This window comes from Dreissena polymorpha, chromosome 7, assembly GCF_020536995.1.
Source record: "Dreissena polymorpha isolate Duluth1 chromosome 7, UMN_Dpol_1.0, whole genome shotgun sequence".
Lineage (NCBI taxonomy): Eukaryota > Metazoa > Mollusca > Bivalvia > Myida > Dreissenidae > Dreissena > Dreissena polymorpha.
This window is the reverse complement of record NC_068361.1, coordinates 3,762,140-3,782,169: the sequence shown is the minus strand read 5'-3', so window position 1 is coordinate 3,782,169 and position 20,030 is coordinate 3,762,140. Positions and strand designations below refer to the sequence as shown.

Sequence of the window (20,030 nt, the reverse complement as noted above, 5' to 3'; positions counted from 1 at the left end):
CTGTGCGGACTGCACAGGCTAATCTGGGACGACACTTTACGCACATACACTATGTCCAGTTTTCTCTGAACACGACTCAATTTTTCTCCTGATAGAGTGTTTGGAGTTTAATTGTTTGCTTCGTAAGACAGTTGTAATAATTCTTGGTAACTATTAAATCCATGTCATGCCCCTTAGCAATTAGAATCAATGGAAAACTTACATTATAAAATAATTAATTAAAATACACGTCAATACAAAACAGGGGTACGATAGTCGCCATGGATGAACTATCGACAACATAAAATAAGATCTTTTAGGTTTTAGGCAAATACTTTATATATTAAAGATAAAAAAACAAGCCAATTCGTTGAATTGATAGTCCCCGCAAAATAAATGATGTTTACGGATTTTGAAGAACACAAAAAACAAAGGGAGATACATAAGTTAAGGATTATGGTTCTTGTCCATTGCATTTCTCATTGATATCTATACACCATGAAGTTTCATGTTGAAATCTTGTATCGTATCTGATAAATATTGCTCTGAAAAATAATATCATACTAAAATAACAATTGGTTATAAGTCTTATTTAAGAACATCTATAGCAATGGTTCTAGTGCATAGCACTTCTCCTTATGGATATATTTAAACCTATGGCATTCATACGGATGGGCGGACAGGCTGACGGCCGAACAAACTGACACAACAAATTCCACATCCCGACTGAATTTTAAATGTACCTTTAACAACACGGAAAGACGTTTTCTATTGAAGCATTTTTGTAGAACGCAAGTTCAACGTCCGAGTGTTCATTACTAATGTATATATTGTTTGGATTGACCAATTAATCTAAAGCAAATATCACCATTGTGTACACAGAATTATTCATTTATTAAGACACAAAATAAATAGAAAAAAGTATTGCTTGTTTTATTATTATATCAAAGTAATTTGACCGACTGTTCAATCCTCCTAACAGGACGCCTAGTTCTGCGTACGCACCTTTCCTTCCCTGATAAAATGATCATCTGACTAAGACATCAACCAATCAGACACGTCTTAGATATCACGTGAGTCATCTGCGTAAAATGGTGGTCAATAAACAATTTCTAAAACACACAAACACTTACAATTCGTTTATTGTCGTAACGGCTATTACGACATTTTTGTTAAAAATAATAATTAGATTTATGATGACGCTTATCTCATGTCCACAGATAACAAGCTAATATAAAGCACCCAAACTCTCGACACCTAGGAAATCATTGACTGCGTTCGGTTTATTCAAACATTTTAGAACGCAGTTTAAAGTCGGAATGTGTTTAAAACTAAATACTTAGAGCTGTCACAGTGTTAAGAAAAATACAAATTAAATAACACAACATACCTTAATAGTGGACTTTTCATTATAAACAACACGCGCACGATATGACAGTAAATAAATAATTAATTTTAGTTCAATAATTACCAAATACCCATATGTAAAGCATTTACTTGTTTTTAAGACGGCGGATATATACATATAACATAAATAAAGTGCAATTTGGAGGTTTGAATATAATTTACATATCCGGCAGACACACGGGAAAATGAATTTAGCGTTACTTCTTTTCGCAGCGATTTTGCAGTGGACAACGACAGGTGGTCATTCCAACAAGTATTCGGTATGATTTAACTTTTATTTTTCGCACTATATTAAAACTATTATTATCATTTTTAAACAATATTCATCGCCTGAATAAAAGGGTAGTTTTTAATTCTTATGTACGTTGATATCATAGGTACATGACTGCTTAAGGTTGCATCTTCCTTTTTGTTTTATCTTAAAACAAAACTTAAATCAATAACAAACCCGGCTTATAATTAAGATATACGACTTGTTAATCTTTATTTTAAAATTTACAGAATAACTTAAGCGCTGCAAGACAAAAGATTAACAACAATAGTTCAATTGTTGTTTTCAAGCATAAGAACAGTAGTATAATTAATTTCGTTTGACTAGTATGGTGATGAGTGTTTTAAAACAAATGTTTGCGAAATTCTCATCTTTCTTATATAAAGGGCATAATGGAACACTTAATAGAAATCCGAAGGAGTTGATTTTACACTCTGTGTCTGAAAAGGTTCCATAACAACTTATCTAAAATATGGAAGAAATTATCAAACATGATGCAATATATAAACAGACAATATCGTATCATAACACAAGTTCACGTTTCAAAGACAATTTTGATATATATAATATTAAGGCATCACTATTTTCACAATTGTACAATAGGGGGATTATTAAATGCTATCTGAATTCGTTGATGCAGCACAACAAATATTCGTTTATGGACGCAGTAATACGAAGGATTTTCCCAATTTTGAATAGGTTAAATAACGGTTCAAACACTGTAATAATCATGACATCGTTTCTCCATTATCACTGCACACAAACGGGTAGATATTAGATTAAATATATCCGTAATATTAAACGCATTTATAACCGCGGACCGTCAATCCGTTATCTGTTAAACATGGTAAAGCATTGAATCGTGGATTACGCCAATTCCTAGAGGTGTTATTATCCTGATAAAGGCTAAACATCTTTGCCCTTTGTGGCCTAAATTTGCATTCACTCTTATCGTTTCGCGAGCTATCTTTCTTTAAGGTATTTCCTTAGCTGTAGCAAGTCTTGTATTGAAGGTTATCCTCTATAAAATTAAGTAAATAGACAATGTTTTATATTATAAGTGTGTGTGTGGATACAGAGACACTCACACTACAATTAACAGTAAAATCCGTTATTATATAAAAAACGATTAGAACAGAAAATATTTATATTATATTATAGAACTAGACGTAAAATAGAAGTACCTGCTGATACGTATTTAAACATATTGCTTATTCAGCAAACTGAACAGAGCACATCAGATATTTTATTAACTTAAGCATATTATAGCGCATCGTGACAACAAAATCAGTATACATTCATACACGCGCGAAATGCTGAGTTATAAAGAAATAAATAATGAGAGAGCAGGTAAATGTTATTATTTATGTAATATACTACACAGCTTATTAACTATGTATCTAATTTCCTGCTGGTATGGGTAAATGTATCTGCGTCCTTGCTTGCGCGCGTGCGCGCGTGTGTGAAATTTTGACACGGCGTATGTTTATACATACAAGATCGCTACATACTTTAACAACGTCAATCTTTCACAATATAGATGTCAATAAAAGGGTATATATACCTAAAATTTCGCGAATATATAATGTTATGCCTATTTTGTCAGCCTACTGCGACAATAACAAATCTAGGTTGCCGAAATGTATATGTGTTTTGTCAGATTATCGGTCTAAGGGGCTCTGGATTTAGCTTATGCGGAATGGAAGGGAGGGCCCAATTCTATTTGTATGTCCTACCCATTTTAATTATGTGGCTTCCCTTCTATTTTATGCACATCCCGTTTAAACAATTTCTCACATTTTTGTATATGTTTCATCTGTCAGTGCACTTGTCTATACAGACATTTCCAATGTTTTAGTTTCTTCACATTTTTTTTTCTAGATTCACGTTCAGTATTAAATGAACTTGATATTAACATTAAATCGTTTTAATAAAGAACAAAGAATGTAAGTTAAATAGATTATTAAATATATAAGTACTTAAAGTGAAACAACACATGAAGTCGCGTACAATGAGCAAATTTTACAATCCGACGATTTACCACAAAAAGGGTAATATGCCCTTTTCGGACCCCTGTCCCCTTTTCATGCCCGCTATCATTTGTAATCTATATCAATTTATACTAGAATCAATAGATCTATAACACACACATGTAACCCAACGCACACATGTAACCCATGTAGGTCATGCAGTGAATTGAACGATCAAGTGTGGTCATCAAGTTTAAAGTGCGATGGGCCTTTATATTGGTTTGTGAGTGTTCGTCCTTCGTACTTATTCATAATTTGTTTATAAAAGCATGGGGCATGGGGCACTCAAAATAAAAAAAGAGAAAGTTTTTTTAATGCCTGATACTTAAGACTATATAACATTTTTTTACATAACATACCATGCATATGCAATTATACGAGTAAACGTGTCGGTATTTGCTTCGTGCTTAAAATAAAGTACGGTAATATTGTCGAACTTTTAACATCGGAGACTAATTTGTGACATAAAGACCGTATACCGATGTATTATGATAATCGACCATGACTGACACACAAGAGTACTTACCGAGTCGCTAAACTAAATTGTATTTATAATCTTCAGTTATCAATAGAACGACACACAACATATTTACCCTCAATTTTGTTGTCACAAATACTAGTCTTCGTTGGGCGTTTACACTCTCGGAAACCATTCTCTAACAAGATCGTTAATTACGTTCGTACTCATTTAAATGTATCTGGATGCAGTGCGGCTAGTAAAAATTGTTAAAAAATATATCTTCGACATTAAATGGACGCTTTAATCGTTTTCAACAAAAAAATACAATCAACGAGTAATATCTTTTTTTTTTTAAGATATTAAATTTTAATCCGAAATTCAGATTTTTTATTACAAATAATTTTTAAACAAGATTATTTAGTTACTCGTATATGATAACAAATATGTCTGCTATTTATTCTCCTAAGTCATATACACGGCAGTTTTAAATAATATACTTATTTGCATTGCGCATATTTTGGTATCCGTTTCACCTTGTTATTGTATTTTAAATAACAGAATTTTGCTCTTAATTTCTAACCAATCACGATAGTGCAGTTGGTTAAAGCTCTTTCTGCTATTTCCTTCACGGGGTTTGCTTCTTTCATATATATTTGTGCTATGTTGTTTTTCTTAAAATTATATTTCGTATTTCTAGTACATAATGTTTTATTTATTGTGTTTACATGTCAATAAAAAGCGCACTTCTATCATATCAAGTGTAAATAAATAAAAACTTTCGAAGAATAAGCTATTGAATCAGCTAAACTACTGCATAACGCTATTTAAATAATATTACGGTTATATTAAAGTGGATTAACCTAATAACAGAAATAAATGGCAGAAAAAACATTCATATATATATGATGGTGTTAGTAATTCCATCTTCGTTTTTTATTAATTATGGTATATCTGATTTCTAACCGACTACGAGAAGACTAAATAGTATATCGTACTTGCTTATTAATGAGCCGCGTTCTGAGAAAACTGGGCTTAATGCATGTGCGTAAAGTGTCGTCACAGATTAGCCCGTGCAGTCCGCACAGCTAATCAGGGACGACACTTTCCGCATTTAATTGCATTTTTTGTGTGTAAGGAAGTCCCTCCTTACCGATAATCAAGTTTAGGCGGAAAGTGTCGTTTCTGATTAGCCTGTGCGGACTGCACAGCTAATCTGGGACGACACTTTACGCACATGCATTAAGCACATGGATTACGCACATGCATAAAGCCCAGTAAGCTTATCTGGGATGACACTTTACGCACCTGCATTAAACCCATTTTTCTCAGAACAAGGCTCTAATGTATTTAAATTGCAAACAAAATGTGCTGGTGTACTAAATCATTGAACTGTGCAATTGTATAGTCTCTAAAACACATTGATTTACGTGTAGACGTTGCTCTGGAAAAAATGTTCATTTACTGGAAAATATTTCTTTAAAAACATCTCGATTTAATGGAAGACATTTATCTCACTAACATCTTGATAAACTGAAAGAATTTTAAGTTTTATGCACTCTTTGTGTTTTTCTTTTAGCGTTATATGTGCGGTAATGATATACATAAAGAAATCACTGTTTTATGATTGCAAAATAAAGCGGGAAACCTGCGCCAAGGCACTTGCTATGTTTTAAATGTATTCAGCTTAAAATGCTCTTAAAGAAAACATGTGTTTATGGGTTCGGTACTTGCGAAATATTGAAGTTTTTACATTAAAGTTAATATGGTTTTGAATTAGTATAGTGTAACATATGAATACACATATCTGTTTAAATACCAGTGTATGCTGTTCATGAAAATATCAAGCTACTCCATTCATATCACTACATTTTTTTGCTTATTTATACACGGCTCAAAATATATCTAACGAGCAACTCTGTTAAGTGCTTCGTCTACTTTCGCAGATAACGCTAATCCTTATTAGTGGGTTGTAACCAAGTTCACGAAAAAGCGCACCCAAAACTGCACGAACGTGATATAAAATGCGTACACAACTCTTAACCGTTTTCGCATCATGAAAACAATATAAGCCCACAAACACTTGAAGATATTTATTTATCGAAGGGAACGTATGATGTGGCGTGAAGTGACTCTTTTGGGGTTCAAACACTCGAAGAGTGTGAATGTTAAGAGGGGTGTTTACCCAAATAATACGTCACAAAAAGCGGTAAAGCGAGTCGGTGTACATTTCGGAACTTGTCCATACACACAATTTGATTTTTGAAGAATACTATTAACTTAAAAATCATGAAGACGCATCAGCCAGCGAAATACAGTAACTGCCTGCAGCCATCTTGTTAATGTTACATGAAGTACATTCTCTTCGTGTTTGCTGGTGTTAAAGAAAGGTCCGCTTCGGAATCGGAATTAGTTGAAAAGCGTCACATTTAAGTTTGAACAAAATATATACCGCATCGGATGTACAAGTATTTATGTCGTTATAAAAACGTAGAAGAACGTTGTATGTAAGTTAGAAATCGTGACCAAAATCAGAGTTCTGTCGATTGCAATGTTATATTGCATGTTTTAACTTCTTGCACCTGCATTGACGAAATAATACCTCATGGTATAAACTCAACCGTTTTGACCTTGTGGAAAATAACACAGTAACAACGACGTCATTTTATTTATTTGTTTGTTGACGTCTTTCGCAATGTTGGGATAAATTGAATATTAGAAGTGACGGGAACAAATATGTGTACCGGTATGTGCTCGGCACGGGAATCTGAACAACTCTCCAAGGCTCATGTCTTTTTAGCAGCGGTAAATAAACTTATCTGTATTCAACACTATCCAAGAACCGGTATCCTCTTTAGTAAAAACTGTGAACTACGCAACGCTACGTTACAAAAATCGAGGCGAAAAGTATAGGAAATGGATAGCAATTTGCAAAAACGTTATATCTACGTACTGAAATAATACCCCGGAACTTGGTGATCTGCTTACAGAAAACAAGGATTAATCAGCGAGACTTCATGCCGAAACTGCTCACTTGAAAATTCATCATAAAACATGATTACATTTATTTTGTCTTAACAAATACAACCACCTAACGCCTCACGATTTATTTTTTATTTTTAACGTCATCAGTGGAGTAGACGGAGGTCCGGTTTTTGCCGATACAGTCTTGGGGGTCCGGGGTAGCAAGTCCTCACAAAGAGTTATTTTGTATCATGAGCGTCTCTGATGCATTTTACAAAGCTCATGTACTGAAGATCAACAGCCTTTGCTCTACGACTTTGTTTTTCTTTCAAACACAATTTGCTTTTTTCAATGGATTCGTGTATTTTCGCAGCAATTGCAACGGAAAGTTTAAAATTTCCTATCAAGGAGCGCTTTTCGATCTAATAGTGTTTAAAGTGTCTATACAATAGTTTGCTTCGTTATGCGAGCGTATTAAATTACAAGGCTTATCTCGTACACTCATTGAAACTTTCCGTTTAAATTCAAGAATGTATGCGTTATAAATCCAACAACTATAAAGTAAATAGACTTTCGATGTACTATTACTAATTAGATTTCAGGTCCACGAAATTGTAAGAAGATTATTTTCATAATTACATTTTCTTGTTTTATACAATCGACAAATATTAATAAGATATAAATTTAATATATATATATATATATATATATATATATATATATATATATATAAATACATTTAAGGATAGCCTTATATATAAATAATGAGTTCGTCGGGACTCAAAAACAAAGAACAAGGCTATCCTTAAATGTTAAAATGAAATATTACTTAAATAAAAGTCTCATTTTATATGGAAACATTGTCATTAATAATATTGGAATATTAGAGACTGACTCTATATCATTTTTGGACTTGTCGCATTAAGTTTCATTTCAGTTCCACAAAGAACTAACGGACGATGAGAGAAAGTTTTACTTTGGCACCAACGACATCGAGGAAGGTATGTAAAACACAATATCTGTCGCGATACTTAGATAGTGTTTACCACAATATCTGTCGCGATACTTAGATAGTGTTTACCACAATATCTGTCGCGATACTTAGATAGTGTTTACCACAATATCTGTCGCGATACTTAGATAGTGTTTACCACAATATCTGTCGCGATACTTAGATAGTGTTTACCACAATATCTGTCGCGATACTTAGATAGTGTTTACCACTTGTTTTGTATAAGCCGCTCATGTACAATGCCGATGTCTTGTGTAAACTTGTTACATTGTGTTAACAGAAGATCGTATATAGCGGCGACACCATAATATTGTATGTACTGATAATTAAAATTTTCATCAAATGCATTGATTATTTTTCGTTCTATAACTCAAATGCTCTTTTGGATGTCCGAAAACAAACACCGAGAAAAATGAGCTCGTCATCATTTCATTTAGTTGAAATTTGACAAATAATGAAATAAAGCTACGGCTTTTAATTGATGTTACGGAAATACGATTCGCAGTGTCATTTGTATTGGTATTGAGCTCTAGCACACAATAAACAGCGATCAAAAGTTTTAAAGAATATTTGTATTTTAGCTCTACTCAAAACGCTTATTTCCAGTACCAAACTATGAATACACGACGCCTCAACCAATCGATTCACGCAAGAAACGAAGTGACGTCAATCATGACGTCGATGTCAGTTACGTTATTGACGTCTTTGGAAAAGCGACGCACATAATTTTGGAACGGAATAGACACCTTATAAATCCAGGTGACTTCTGTTACTGTTAAAATGATATTTTTATTTATACGTGAGACAGTTTCATATTATTTGGTTTGTTTATAACTGATTTCCATAGTTTTATCAGTATGAAAACAGGACCAACCGATTTTTTATATATAAAATTGCGTCTAAAGGGACGGTGTCAAATTTTTGCACTTGAACTTATTATATTTCAAACAGCCATTTGTTCTGTTCTATAAGACATCTTCATTTATATGTGAAAGTTTTGAAAAGACGTTGCTTTTTTTAAATTTAAACATTCAATTGAGTTCCCTTTCTAAAATATTATTCAATCAAGCCAACATTCAATTTGAGTTCCCTTTCTAAAATATATTATTCAATCAAGCCAACATTCAATTATACAAGCAATTATGAAAGATCCTACAAAATCCTGGTTTAACAGTATATAGTTTAGACAGACAACTGTTCGAGCATCGAAATGAGACAGTGTCCCTTCAATAATATATTATGCGTTTCAAATGTTATTTCGTAGGATGTATTGTCCAACTCGTGAAGGAAAACGTGACAACGGTGTCTGTCTGCGACTCCGAGCAAACGAATTGTTTCTACACCGGGAGAATAAGTAACGATAGCAACAGTTGGGTGGCAGCGTCAATATGCGGAGGACTGGTCAGTTAAGTTTTTGTTTGCATTTAGAGTTACAATGTGTTTTTAAGTGGTTTGTATCAGTATTATCCTGTCTTTGGTCTGCTCCAGTTTTGGATGCAAGTGTGCAACTACGATTGAACGTTACGGTTATTTTCAAATAAATATGAGCCGTGCTCTGTGAAAAGAGGGTTTAATGCATGTGCGTAAAGTTTCGTCCCAGATTAGAGTGTCGGACTGCACAGGCTAATCTGGGACAACACACGCAAATGTATTAAACCCCCTTTTCACAGAGCAAGGCCCATATTTACTGGCAAGTGTATTTCGCACGTTTCGTGGCTAAGTGAGACCATATATTGGATTATTCGACTAGACGACCATAGTGTACATATATCGCTCACCTGATCTGAAAAACTAAGAAAACATGAACACTTTTCATACACTTTTCATATAGACCTATCTTTGCGATAATACAAAGTTTTATTGAAAAACAAGTATAATTATAAATGAATAAATAAAATAATTATATTACAAATAATAAAGCTTTTTTAATATTATAATAGTAATAATGACACGACACTAATAAATGAAATAATAATAATCATGATAGTAGTCAAGGATTTTATATTAACAGCATGCGATGATTGGTTCATCCGACAAAACCGTGGTGGTTCAGCCAATCAGAGCAAGTCACGTGACAAGAACGCGCAGGGATACACTGACGTCACAACCTCACATTGTTTACGAATACACAGCACGGAAGGTTTTGTTTGCCACAGATGGTATGTTAAATTCAACAACTGACTGTAATACAAATGTATATGTTTGCAATACATGAACTAATAATAGGAGAGTCGTCTTCGGATGCGCTTCTTTAAGTTGCTATTATATCTGAATTTATCAATGTTATCACCATTTGTTATTTTATGTACTTCTGTTCTTTGTAAAAATGAGGGACTAATTAAACAAACATGATGAACTGGTTAACTCAAGATGCATGTATGTGTGCACAAATGACTTGAAAGCACGTATGCACTTTAATTCAGATTACGTTCAGAATACTGTGATAAATAAATCGTCTAGAAGAAGACGCGATGCTGGTAAGAAGATCGTCGAAACTACTGTTGTTGTTGATCCTACCGCATACAGGTTCCACGGGAGTGAAACCGAGCGAATGGTGAAAACTATCCTGAATGTGGTACGCGAAAATTCGTCTTTGCAGACAAAGCGTTTATTTAAATGTTACAAACGTTTTTATAAAAAGTTGATACTACTAAAATAAGAACAAATATAAATCATAGGATTATTTTTTTAGAAGAAAGAATTGTTTCGCATGAATCATACTTTTTAATAAAATTTTGAAAATATTTTAAAGTGTCATTATTATTATAAATGTAAAATAAAACAAACTGTTTTAATTTGTATTCTTGAAATAAAAGTGCCCACGTGTTTGTAAATTGCAGATGGCGAAACTATATTTAGACAGCACTCTTCGTTCCCAGCTGTATTTCTCTTTGAACAAGCTGGTAATTTTAGAACATGACCAAGCAGGTTTAAAAATAGAAACCGATTCCGCACGAACGTTGGACACTTTCTGTCAATGGCAGACGACTTGGAACCCATCCAGCGATTCCAACCCGGAACATGCTGATTACGTGGTGTTGCTGACTAAGTAAGCTTCATTTCAGTGAAAAAAGACGCACTCGAATAGTGTTCCTTTCATATATTAGATTGAAATCATTGACTCAATATTATGCATTCTACAAAACCCTCATTAAACATCTCGAGTCAATGATGGCTTTAGCAAATGCATTAAATGGATGACTAGCACTGGTTTGGAATAAAATTAAATGACGAAAAGAAAAATGTTAACAGTAGAGGCGAAAGTCCTGTGGTTTCAAATTGATTTTTAAAAGTCAATTAACTGCAGTTTTTGTATTTATTAAAATTCACCCTAACGTGTTTTATACTGCTAAATAAAAATAACAGCGAAAAGTTTTGAAAAAACGAAATAGCATCATTGTTTCATCAACAGACAGTATTGTCGTGACATTCTTAATTTGTGCGTAAATTTGCACACAAAATATGATCGTGTTAGGCAGCCAGTGCCTAAGCACTATTAATTATGACAAATTAAAGGTCAAATCAGTGATTGATTGAAAAGTATCTTCTATAGCCGAATATGCAAGGTGACTTTGGAACATATAGCTATTCAGTATGATAGCGACTACATGTTTGACGGAATGCCTTATTCTAAGTATTTTCTCTATTTTGCATGGTATTTGTTTACTTTTCATTGAACAGCTTAATGTATTTTATCGCTATCGGCGCTTTGCTTATTTCAGGGTGGACCTTGAGCTGCGGGGTAACGCGGCTACGGCTGGGCTGGCCAGAAAGGGCATGTGCGGAGAGAAGACTCGCTGTGCTGTAGTGGAGGATAGCGGGTTAGCGGGAGCGCTCGTCATGGCGCACGAGACCGGTCATGTGTAAGAGCATGTGTCACGTGTTTGGTGTCACGTGGGTTTAGTTATTTTTAGAATCAGGATATATTGGCATAATACGTTCTGTCAAAAAACACTATGTGCTTAATTTTAAGAACAAATATTGTCGATTGCTTTGATAAGATGATAGAAAGTCTATGTGCAAACTCACCACCGTAAAACACATTATTCCAGACTGGGTATGAACCACGATGGTGACGGAAACAGCTGCCCGGACGGTGAACACATCATGGCGACATGGGCGGCGTCGGGTGTTGGCGCCTTTACTTGGTCGGCATGCAGCGCACGTGCACTAAAGGATTTTCTAGAGTTAGTGGTTTTTGATGATTTCGTCGTTTTCGATATCTTTTAACAGGTGGGCATAGTTATGTTTTGATATCGTGATTTTTGAGATTGTTCTTTACTGAAACAATAATGATCGAGTTCCGTTTTAATAAAAGATGGACATTCCGTTACATTTTTTAAATATATAATTTTACACATAGAGTGGAACTCTTTCTTATTATGCAATCAAAAATAGTTACAGCATTTTACGGAACATATATGGCAATTTTTGAAAGTTCATACACGTTTGTAACGTTTTAGAATTGTTAACACTCAAAGTAAGTAATTCAAGTTTTTAAATATTATAAGCATTTCTGTAAATGATGGTACTAAGACGCTTCCGTACTTTTTGCTGAAACAAATAATCCGTGCGACGCCTTAGTAGGCCTAACCAAACATATTTTCTGTAATAAAATACAATTTACCTCGGATGTGCATTATATTATATACTATAAATGTTTCCTTTTATACTATATGCAAGCAATATTCATTTAAAAAGGGGGGAGGCGGGTATATGTATATTTGCTCTTTGTTATGAAATCAATATTGGCGATAAAGATCATCAATATCACGGCGAAAAAGATCAATCTTATTGGACGTTTATGTGCGGTGTTAGAGAACGAATGTTGATAGAGCATAAACTATTGTTTTAATTCAATTGAATATGTGTCAAAATATAAGTTACCGGTCCACTATAGGAAATCTTTTCGTGAAATTTTCCAAATTATGTCTCTAAAGATTCGCTCTCCGTTTTTTGTTTAAACTTCTAGCGCGTGAAAACTATTGGAGGTTGAAGAGTACTTTATACGGTGTTAAATGAGTACCCTACCTTGTTTTATTTTTTACCCTTTTTTCATTTAATATAATCGCTTTTTTCCCTTAAACCCAACGTTCTGACGTTTCAATTTTTATATGGTTCATAATAACATACGTAAGCTTTTGTCAAAGCTAATTACATTTATTATTTTGCAATTTATAGTTCAATGTATATTACATAATTTACTAGTCATTAAGTATTCTTTGTTAATGTACGAAATAAGACAACGCACACATGCCGTGGTAAGTCCCCCCGACGCCGCTACTGAGTATGTGCGTACCGGAAGTATTAATTTTCTCTGCCAACTGCATATATAGCTCATCAGAGTCCAGTTGTCTGAATGACGTCCCGCCTCCAGGTTCCACGGACATTTCCGCTTCTTCCACGTTCCCTGGAACCATCTACTCGGCCAGCCAGCAGTGCCGACTCATGCTGGGACAGGAAGCAGATGTATGCGAGGATGTTGTAGTACCAGGGCAGGTGTGTACACTAAGATGTATGCGAGGATGTTGTAGTACCAGGGCAGGTGTGTACACTATGCGAGGATGTTGTAGTACCAGGGCAGGTGTGTAGTACCAGGACAGGTGTGTAGTACCAGGGCAGGTGTGTAGTACCAGGGCAGGTGTGTACACTAGAACCAACTACAGTTTTAAGTTGAGAAATTATTGTATACATGTATACTCAAACAAAAAGGGAAATGTGTGTTAGTTTTCACAATGTACTGTAGGAAATACTTTGAACAATTGCGTCCCATTTTACGTATTATGTTACATATCGTTGCTATAAATAGTAACGAAATAACGTCGAGAGCGGGTCGTTATTCGTATCTGGCGAGCCATTATAAATTATATCGGCCCTTACAGCGGTGCAGATTTTTCATATTTGAAAAGAATCGGATCGCGCGACGTCACCTGAACAAAACGGCGTGCGCTTTCAGTCTTTTTCAACGGTGATTAATACAATTAAGCCACAAATCAACACACTTATAAAAAAAGATCATTAAACGTAGCACGCACTTGGAATATTGAAAACATATTGATTGCAACTGAAACTGTACTGTTTTTCAGATAACAGGTAATAACAACTGGGATAATGCTTAAAATAATAAAACAACAATGCTTCCATTTTCGTTTCTTACATTCCTTTTTCTTAATTTATTTCAAATTTCAAATCAAACTTGTTTGAAACGTTTGTATCGAATTCTGAATGTCTAATCATTCTGACCAAAAACACGATTTACGGAATCGAATGACTGGTCGGAGTAATTAATTTTCTTTCTATTGAAGCTTCCAATTATTCATGACAAACACACAATCCGAAATACGTCTTGAATTCGTTCGATGCTTGTTTCAAATAAATATGTTAGGGTATGTTAAAATATTGTTAAAAAAACAAAAACGTCCAAATTGATGTCACTTTAATCCGGAGTGTCTTGCTTTAATATAAAGAAGTGAAACTCTAGCTGCTAACCGGTATTTTTCGTCACATAAATTACGTCAAACGAGATACGTCATAAATTTCGTAATGACTTGAATGAAAATAAAAGTACGGAAAAACAGTTCGGTAATACATTAAAGTAAAAGAACAAAATATAATTATATGTTATATAAACGATAAACACACTGCAGAGCTGGGCCAGACGCCTATCATCGATCATAGCCACATAATGACCCTCGCTGGGAGCGGGTCGATTATAGTCGTCCGGCCCAGAACAGCCTTGTGTTTTGTGTAAATAACGTCTGCGTAATGTCGTTTATTAGACGGATGTCTGTGGCGCACTGGTTTGCAGAGAGAGGCCGAACAGCGGCACGAACGGCTGTCAGATCTACCCAACACCTCGTATGGACGGCACGGAGTGCGGACATAGACAGGTACATGCACTTTCAAGAAATAGGGTCTTGTTCTGAGAAAATTGGGCTTCATGCATGTGCGTTAAGTGTAGTCCCTGATTAGCCTGTGTAGTCCGCACAGGCTAATCAGGGACGACAATTTCCGCTTTTATGTTATATTTAGTTTCAAGGAAGTCCCTCCTTACCGAAAATCAAGTTTAGGCGGAAAGTGTCGTCCCTGATTAGCCAGTACGGACTGCAAAGGCCAATCTGGGATGACACTTTACGCACATGCATTAAGCCCTGTTTTCTCAGAAAAAGGCTCAATTTATGAACGGAAAGAAATATACCGGTACATCGCAACTTAAGTAGGCGAATGACTAAGGGCGATGCGTTTCTAATAGATTGGCAAAAGTGTTTTTAATTTTAAAAAGAGAAATCGATAATGTTATTGATTTACTAAGTTGACTGTTCTTAAACGAGAGGTTAATTAAAAGGTGTAATTGGCGTGGGTTTTGTTTAATTAAGCTATCTACACGTATTAACTTTTTCTTACTGTTATGTTTAAAATAAAGATGTCAACACAAACGTTCATGTTCGGGAAGTAATTGACATTGACTTAGCTACTTGTACGCTTTTAAGTGAGTAATTGACAGCCTTATATTAGTCGACTTAAAGTCATTGAAATGACCTGGTTCTGTTTACACCATGATTAAATTTCTACGCATCATTCTACGAATCGTTGTTTATTTACTGCTATTAACTACTCTACAATATTATAATGCAACTTGTTTCAACATTTACACATACAAATCAGGAAACGAAACCATGTGTCGACCGATGCCTCAATTTAAAAATATAATTTTAAATTAAATATGATGTTGTTGTTTTTTAACCATACAACTTACCTTCCTGACAGTGGTGCATGGGCGCGGTGTGCGTTGCTATGGGAGCAGGATCGCCTGGCCCCGTGGACGGTGGTTGGTCAGTCTGGGAGGCCGAGATGGGGCCGTGCTCCAGGTCATGTGGGGGCGGGGTCAAGTTCAGGCGCCGATACTGCAACAATCCCGAGTAAGTGAAATGTGTGTGCGATCTTAAAATCGATAATCTACGCCGCGAAAAGAAATTGGGGGGGGGGGGGTGTATAATGGAGACACTAATTGTGTTGGTTGGTCCGTTTGATCGTTGAACTGATAATAATTCTTTTTTAAGCTACTTATCAAATGTGTTATTTTATTAATGTGACTTTTTTCAAGTTGCATATTCTTTTTTGGGAGTCGTAGTGCGTAACATCATTTTTTTGTGGCTGTATTGAATATTGATCCTTTGAAAAAATCTTCAATTTTGATTCGGTTTGCAAGAAACTTCACATTACTTGCTTACCACAAATTTAATATTGCCCACTGGCGGTCATGTTCAATTTTATTTTCTTGTGACATTTTTTTCAAGGTTAGATTTGAGTTTAACTGTTTACACTTCACCTGCATGATGGCAAATAGTGCATTACATAAATATTCAGCAATGGTACAATTCTAAATTGCCGAATTTTAGCCATGTGCATAAAATATGTCCTTAGAACTACTTCATGGATGACTGTTCGATTCATTAAAAATTAAAATTATTTCATATTAGAGTTAGTATTGCGTGACAGTGTGTTTTCTCGATAACATTTAAAACGGTCGACGAATGACAGACATGCTGAAAAAATCTTATTGAAGTGCTTCCGATGGCATCTCGGATGCTATTTTGCAAATTGTATGGCGGCCATTTCGTACAGTAGACTGGCCAATCGTCGCTTTGGGGAATTTAATGTTAATAAGGAAAATATGGATTATGCTCTTATAGCGATGGCACATCTTTAACCGATTTTCACATTAACTTCATTAACACACCGGATCCAATTCCCCAAATGTTTCAAAATTATTGAATATTATATTTATGTACACATATGTTCACGTAACTGTGCGACTTCATCCCCATGATTAAGAAACGCATGTGACTTTTTGCATCGATACGATTTCATGTTATGTTTTCAAACAGGTTGAAAGATATATACATAAATACATCTGTATAAAATTGGTATTATATGTTATTAAATCTGTAACCAACAAATTTACTAACAGACCGAAATATGGCGGGAAAACCTGCACCGGAAGTGACATCTCCGGCGGGGAACTCTGCAACGTGCAAGAATGTCCGGGACGTTCCCAAATCGACTTCCTGTCGCAGCAGTGCGCAGCGACAAACGATAGACCGGTCCAGGGCCATAACTACCGATGGGTCCCCAACATTGGGGTCGAAGGTAATAGTTGCCGTCGGGAAATGTTGTTTACTTTCATCCTTTTAATTTTCTTGACCTAATTTCTCTTTTACTGTTTCTCGAATTTTTATCGTAGTATAAAGGTCGATGAAACGTCATGTGTAACTGATCATAAATTAAGGAATGTAATCTGCAAACAATTTTCGCAGACATGTTAGTTTTTTTTTTCAAGTTTTATTTTTATACAGTAAGAGGATGTTTTGTGGGAACAAATTAATTTCGTGAACAATATTAAACGGTGTCTTTTTCCAACATGCAGATAGCATGTGACGTTAGAACACTTAAAGTTGTGTAACATCACATTGTGGACATGGAGCGCCGGGTTCTATCCGCAATAGCAGGTCGTACTAATGATATTTCCAAAAGACGTCGCGATCTGGTTCTTCTCAGGAAACGGATTCAAAAGTCTCTACATGAGCAAATGAAGTCGGATTGAATAAATGAATAATAAATAATAACTTACCATAATAACTTACCATAACGTGTCTTCTCATCAAAGGAGACGCCAGCTGCAAAATTAATTGCCAGGTGGAGGACACCAACATCATTATGTCACGTGGTATCAACCAAGACGGTTCGGAATGCTTCGTGAGGGACGCGGCGAGCACCACTCAGAAATGTGTTCAGGGGAAATGCGCGGTAATATAAATTTGCAGACTCGTCTGAGTATTAAGGAATATGTAAAATATTATGTTAGTTTCTTTGTGTACTTCAATGTATTAGAAGAGTTGGAGAAAGTGTATCACAAAGTATACACAGAAATATTATATTCATACTACAATATTTGAAAAAATAACCAATAAAAATGTTATCGTTTAATAGTTTAAGCAATAACCAAAACATATTAAATTAACTAAATCGAACTTAGCGTAATAATATCAAAATTATTTGTGATCTTCCTGGTTTCGCCACGCGAAAAAGTCCGTAACAATTCCACGAAAACGCAGAGTAACAAAATAAAATATCGCTATTTGCCTATACAGTATTTAAATTTATTCTTAATGTTACACACTCAAACAGAACACAGATTTTGTTGAAACTTTACTACTCGTTTCACATAAGCAAAATACCACAAATAAACACAGCTGCACTTTTTAACTTACAAAATTCCACCCCTAAGTCAAGCATGATGCAGCATTTATTCCCGTCAATTTCGTTAATGTGAGTTAATTAACAACATTTCTTTGGACAACTCTTTTTACTAACAGGCATGTAAGTCAAATCTCTAAGGGCTGACGCTGTACTCAACAAAGCTTGTCTATGCATACAAATCACAATGTTTATTTGTGTCCTCTTTTGTGTGCTTCCATTAGGAGTTGAAAATCAATGTGCACATGGCATACACAATACATTTGTTCTTCGCCATCTTCCTTTTCCTTATAAGTTGATTTAAGCATACAATTCGTTGTGGATAAACTTTCTTTTATCAACATAGAACGACATATTTATCAAATAAATTACCCTTTAAATTGAACGTCATTTCCGTCGAAAATTCACAGAACAATGCGCTACAAGTATAAGATTAAACACTCTGACGTCATTAGCACTGTTCTCAATTCGCAAATTGTTCAACTCAAGCCCTTAGTTGTATTAAAGCATTGCGTTAGTCGGGTACATTCTACATTTTTAAATAAATCTACAATGCAATTTCGTCGGTTAAAGTGATTGATAAAGTGATAATTGACCAGTAAATCAACGATTGTATAAAGAAAGGGCAAACAAATACAAAAATCAATCATCTCCGTTCCCAACACATACAGAAAAGACCACCTTTTGCGACGGTGTTTGCTTTCCGACCTTTCAAATAGCATTATAGCATCATATAAGCAAACAGACGCAACAGATAAGGTTTAAAGAACAATGTCTGCTGACGATTTCTGTATATCAAACTATATAATTGCACGTGATTACATGTTAACAGGCGTTCGGGTGTGACGGCCACATGGAATCGGGTCACGTTTTCGACAAGTGCGCCGTATGTAAAGGTCGCGGCGATATGTGCAGAAAAGTGACGGGCACGTACAACCAGGGCCGTAAGCAAGGTGAGAGGGCTTACCGGTAGTAGTAGTAGTAGTAGTAGTAGTAGTAGTAGTAGTAGTAGTAGTAGTAGTAGTATAATATTATTATAGTAGTAGTTTAATACTACTACTACTACTACTACTACTACTACTACTACTACTACTACTAATACTACTACTACTACTACTACTATTACTACTACTACTAAGAAACTACTACTACTACTACTACTAGTAGTACTACTACTACTACTACTACTACTACTACTACTACTACTACTACTACTACTACTACTACTACTACTACTACTACTACTACTACTACTACTACTACTACTACTACTACTACTACTACTACTACTACTACTACTACTACTACTACTACTACTACTACTACTACTACTACTACCACACTACTACTACTACTACTACTACTACATGTACTACTACTACTACTACTACCACTACTACTTCTACTACTACTACTACTAATAATAAGCATAACCATAATACTACTACTACTACTACTACTAATAATAATAATAATAATAACAATAATAATAATAATAATAATAATAATGATAATAATAATAATAATAATAATAATAATAATAAAAATAATAATATTAATAATATTATTATTATTATTATTATTATTATTATTATTATTATTAATTTGAGTATTATACGCACGCACTCTTGATTTATTTCAGAGCTGACGACG

The 20,030-nt window shown here is 34.7% G+C and overlaps 1 protein-coding gene across 2 annotated transcripts in view; it reads left to right on the top strand.

Moving 5' to 3' along the window:
- The first annotated feature begins 1,213 nt into the window (after nucleotides 1–1,213).
- The window catches only part of LOC127838504 (A disintegrin and metalloproteinase with thrombospondin motifs 13-like), a 41,023-nt gene continuing 22,206 nt past the window's right edge, over nucleotides 1,214–20,030 (top strand). Inside the window, exons 1-16 of one of the 2 annotated variants that reach the window (XM_052366291.1) lie at nucleotides 1,214–1,646; nucleotides 8,046–8,109; nucleotides 8,727–8,879; nucleotides 9,385–9,521; nucleotides 10,132–10,279; nucleotides 10,544–10,695; nucleotides 10,961–11,169; nucleotides 11,843–11,983; nucleotides 12,173–12,307; nucleotides 13,457–13,619; nucleotides 14,900–15,010; nucleotides 15,888–16,039; nucleotides 17,092–17,270; nucleotides 17,788–17,927; nucleotides 19,210–19,330; nucleotides 20,020–20,030. The exon at nucleotides 20,020–20,030 is cut by the window's right edge and continues 67 nt beyond it. In XM_052366291.1, the coding sequence (XP_052222251.1) occupies nucleotides 1,572–1,646; nucleotides 8,046–8,109; nucleotides 8,727–8,879; nucleotides 9,385–9,521; nucleotides 10,132–10,279; nucleotides 10,544–10,695; nucleotides 10,961–11,169; nucleotides 11,843–11,983; nucleotides 12,173–12,307; nucleotides 13,457–13,619; nucleotides 14,900–15,010; nucleotides 15,888–16,039; nucleotides 17,092–17,270; nucleotides 17,788–17,927; nucleotides 19,210–19,330; nucleotides 20,020–20,030 (2,091 nt within the window). In that variant the 5' untranslated portion in view covers nucleotides 1,214–1,571. The remainder of the gene's footprint in view (nucleotides 1,647–8,045; nucleotides 8,110–8,726; nucleotides 8,880–9,384; nucleotides 9,522–10,131; nucleotides 10,280–10,543; nucleotides 10,696–10,960; nucleotides 11,170–11,842; nucleotides 11,984–12,172; nucleotides 12,308–13,456; nucleotides 13,620–14,899; nucleotides 15,011–15,887; nucleotides 16,040–17,091; nucleotides 17,271–17,787; nucleotides 17,928–19,209; nucleotides 19,331–20,019) is intronic. The other variant, XM_052366290.1, reaches the window with a different exon arrangement.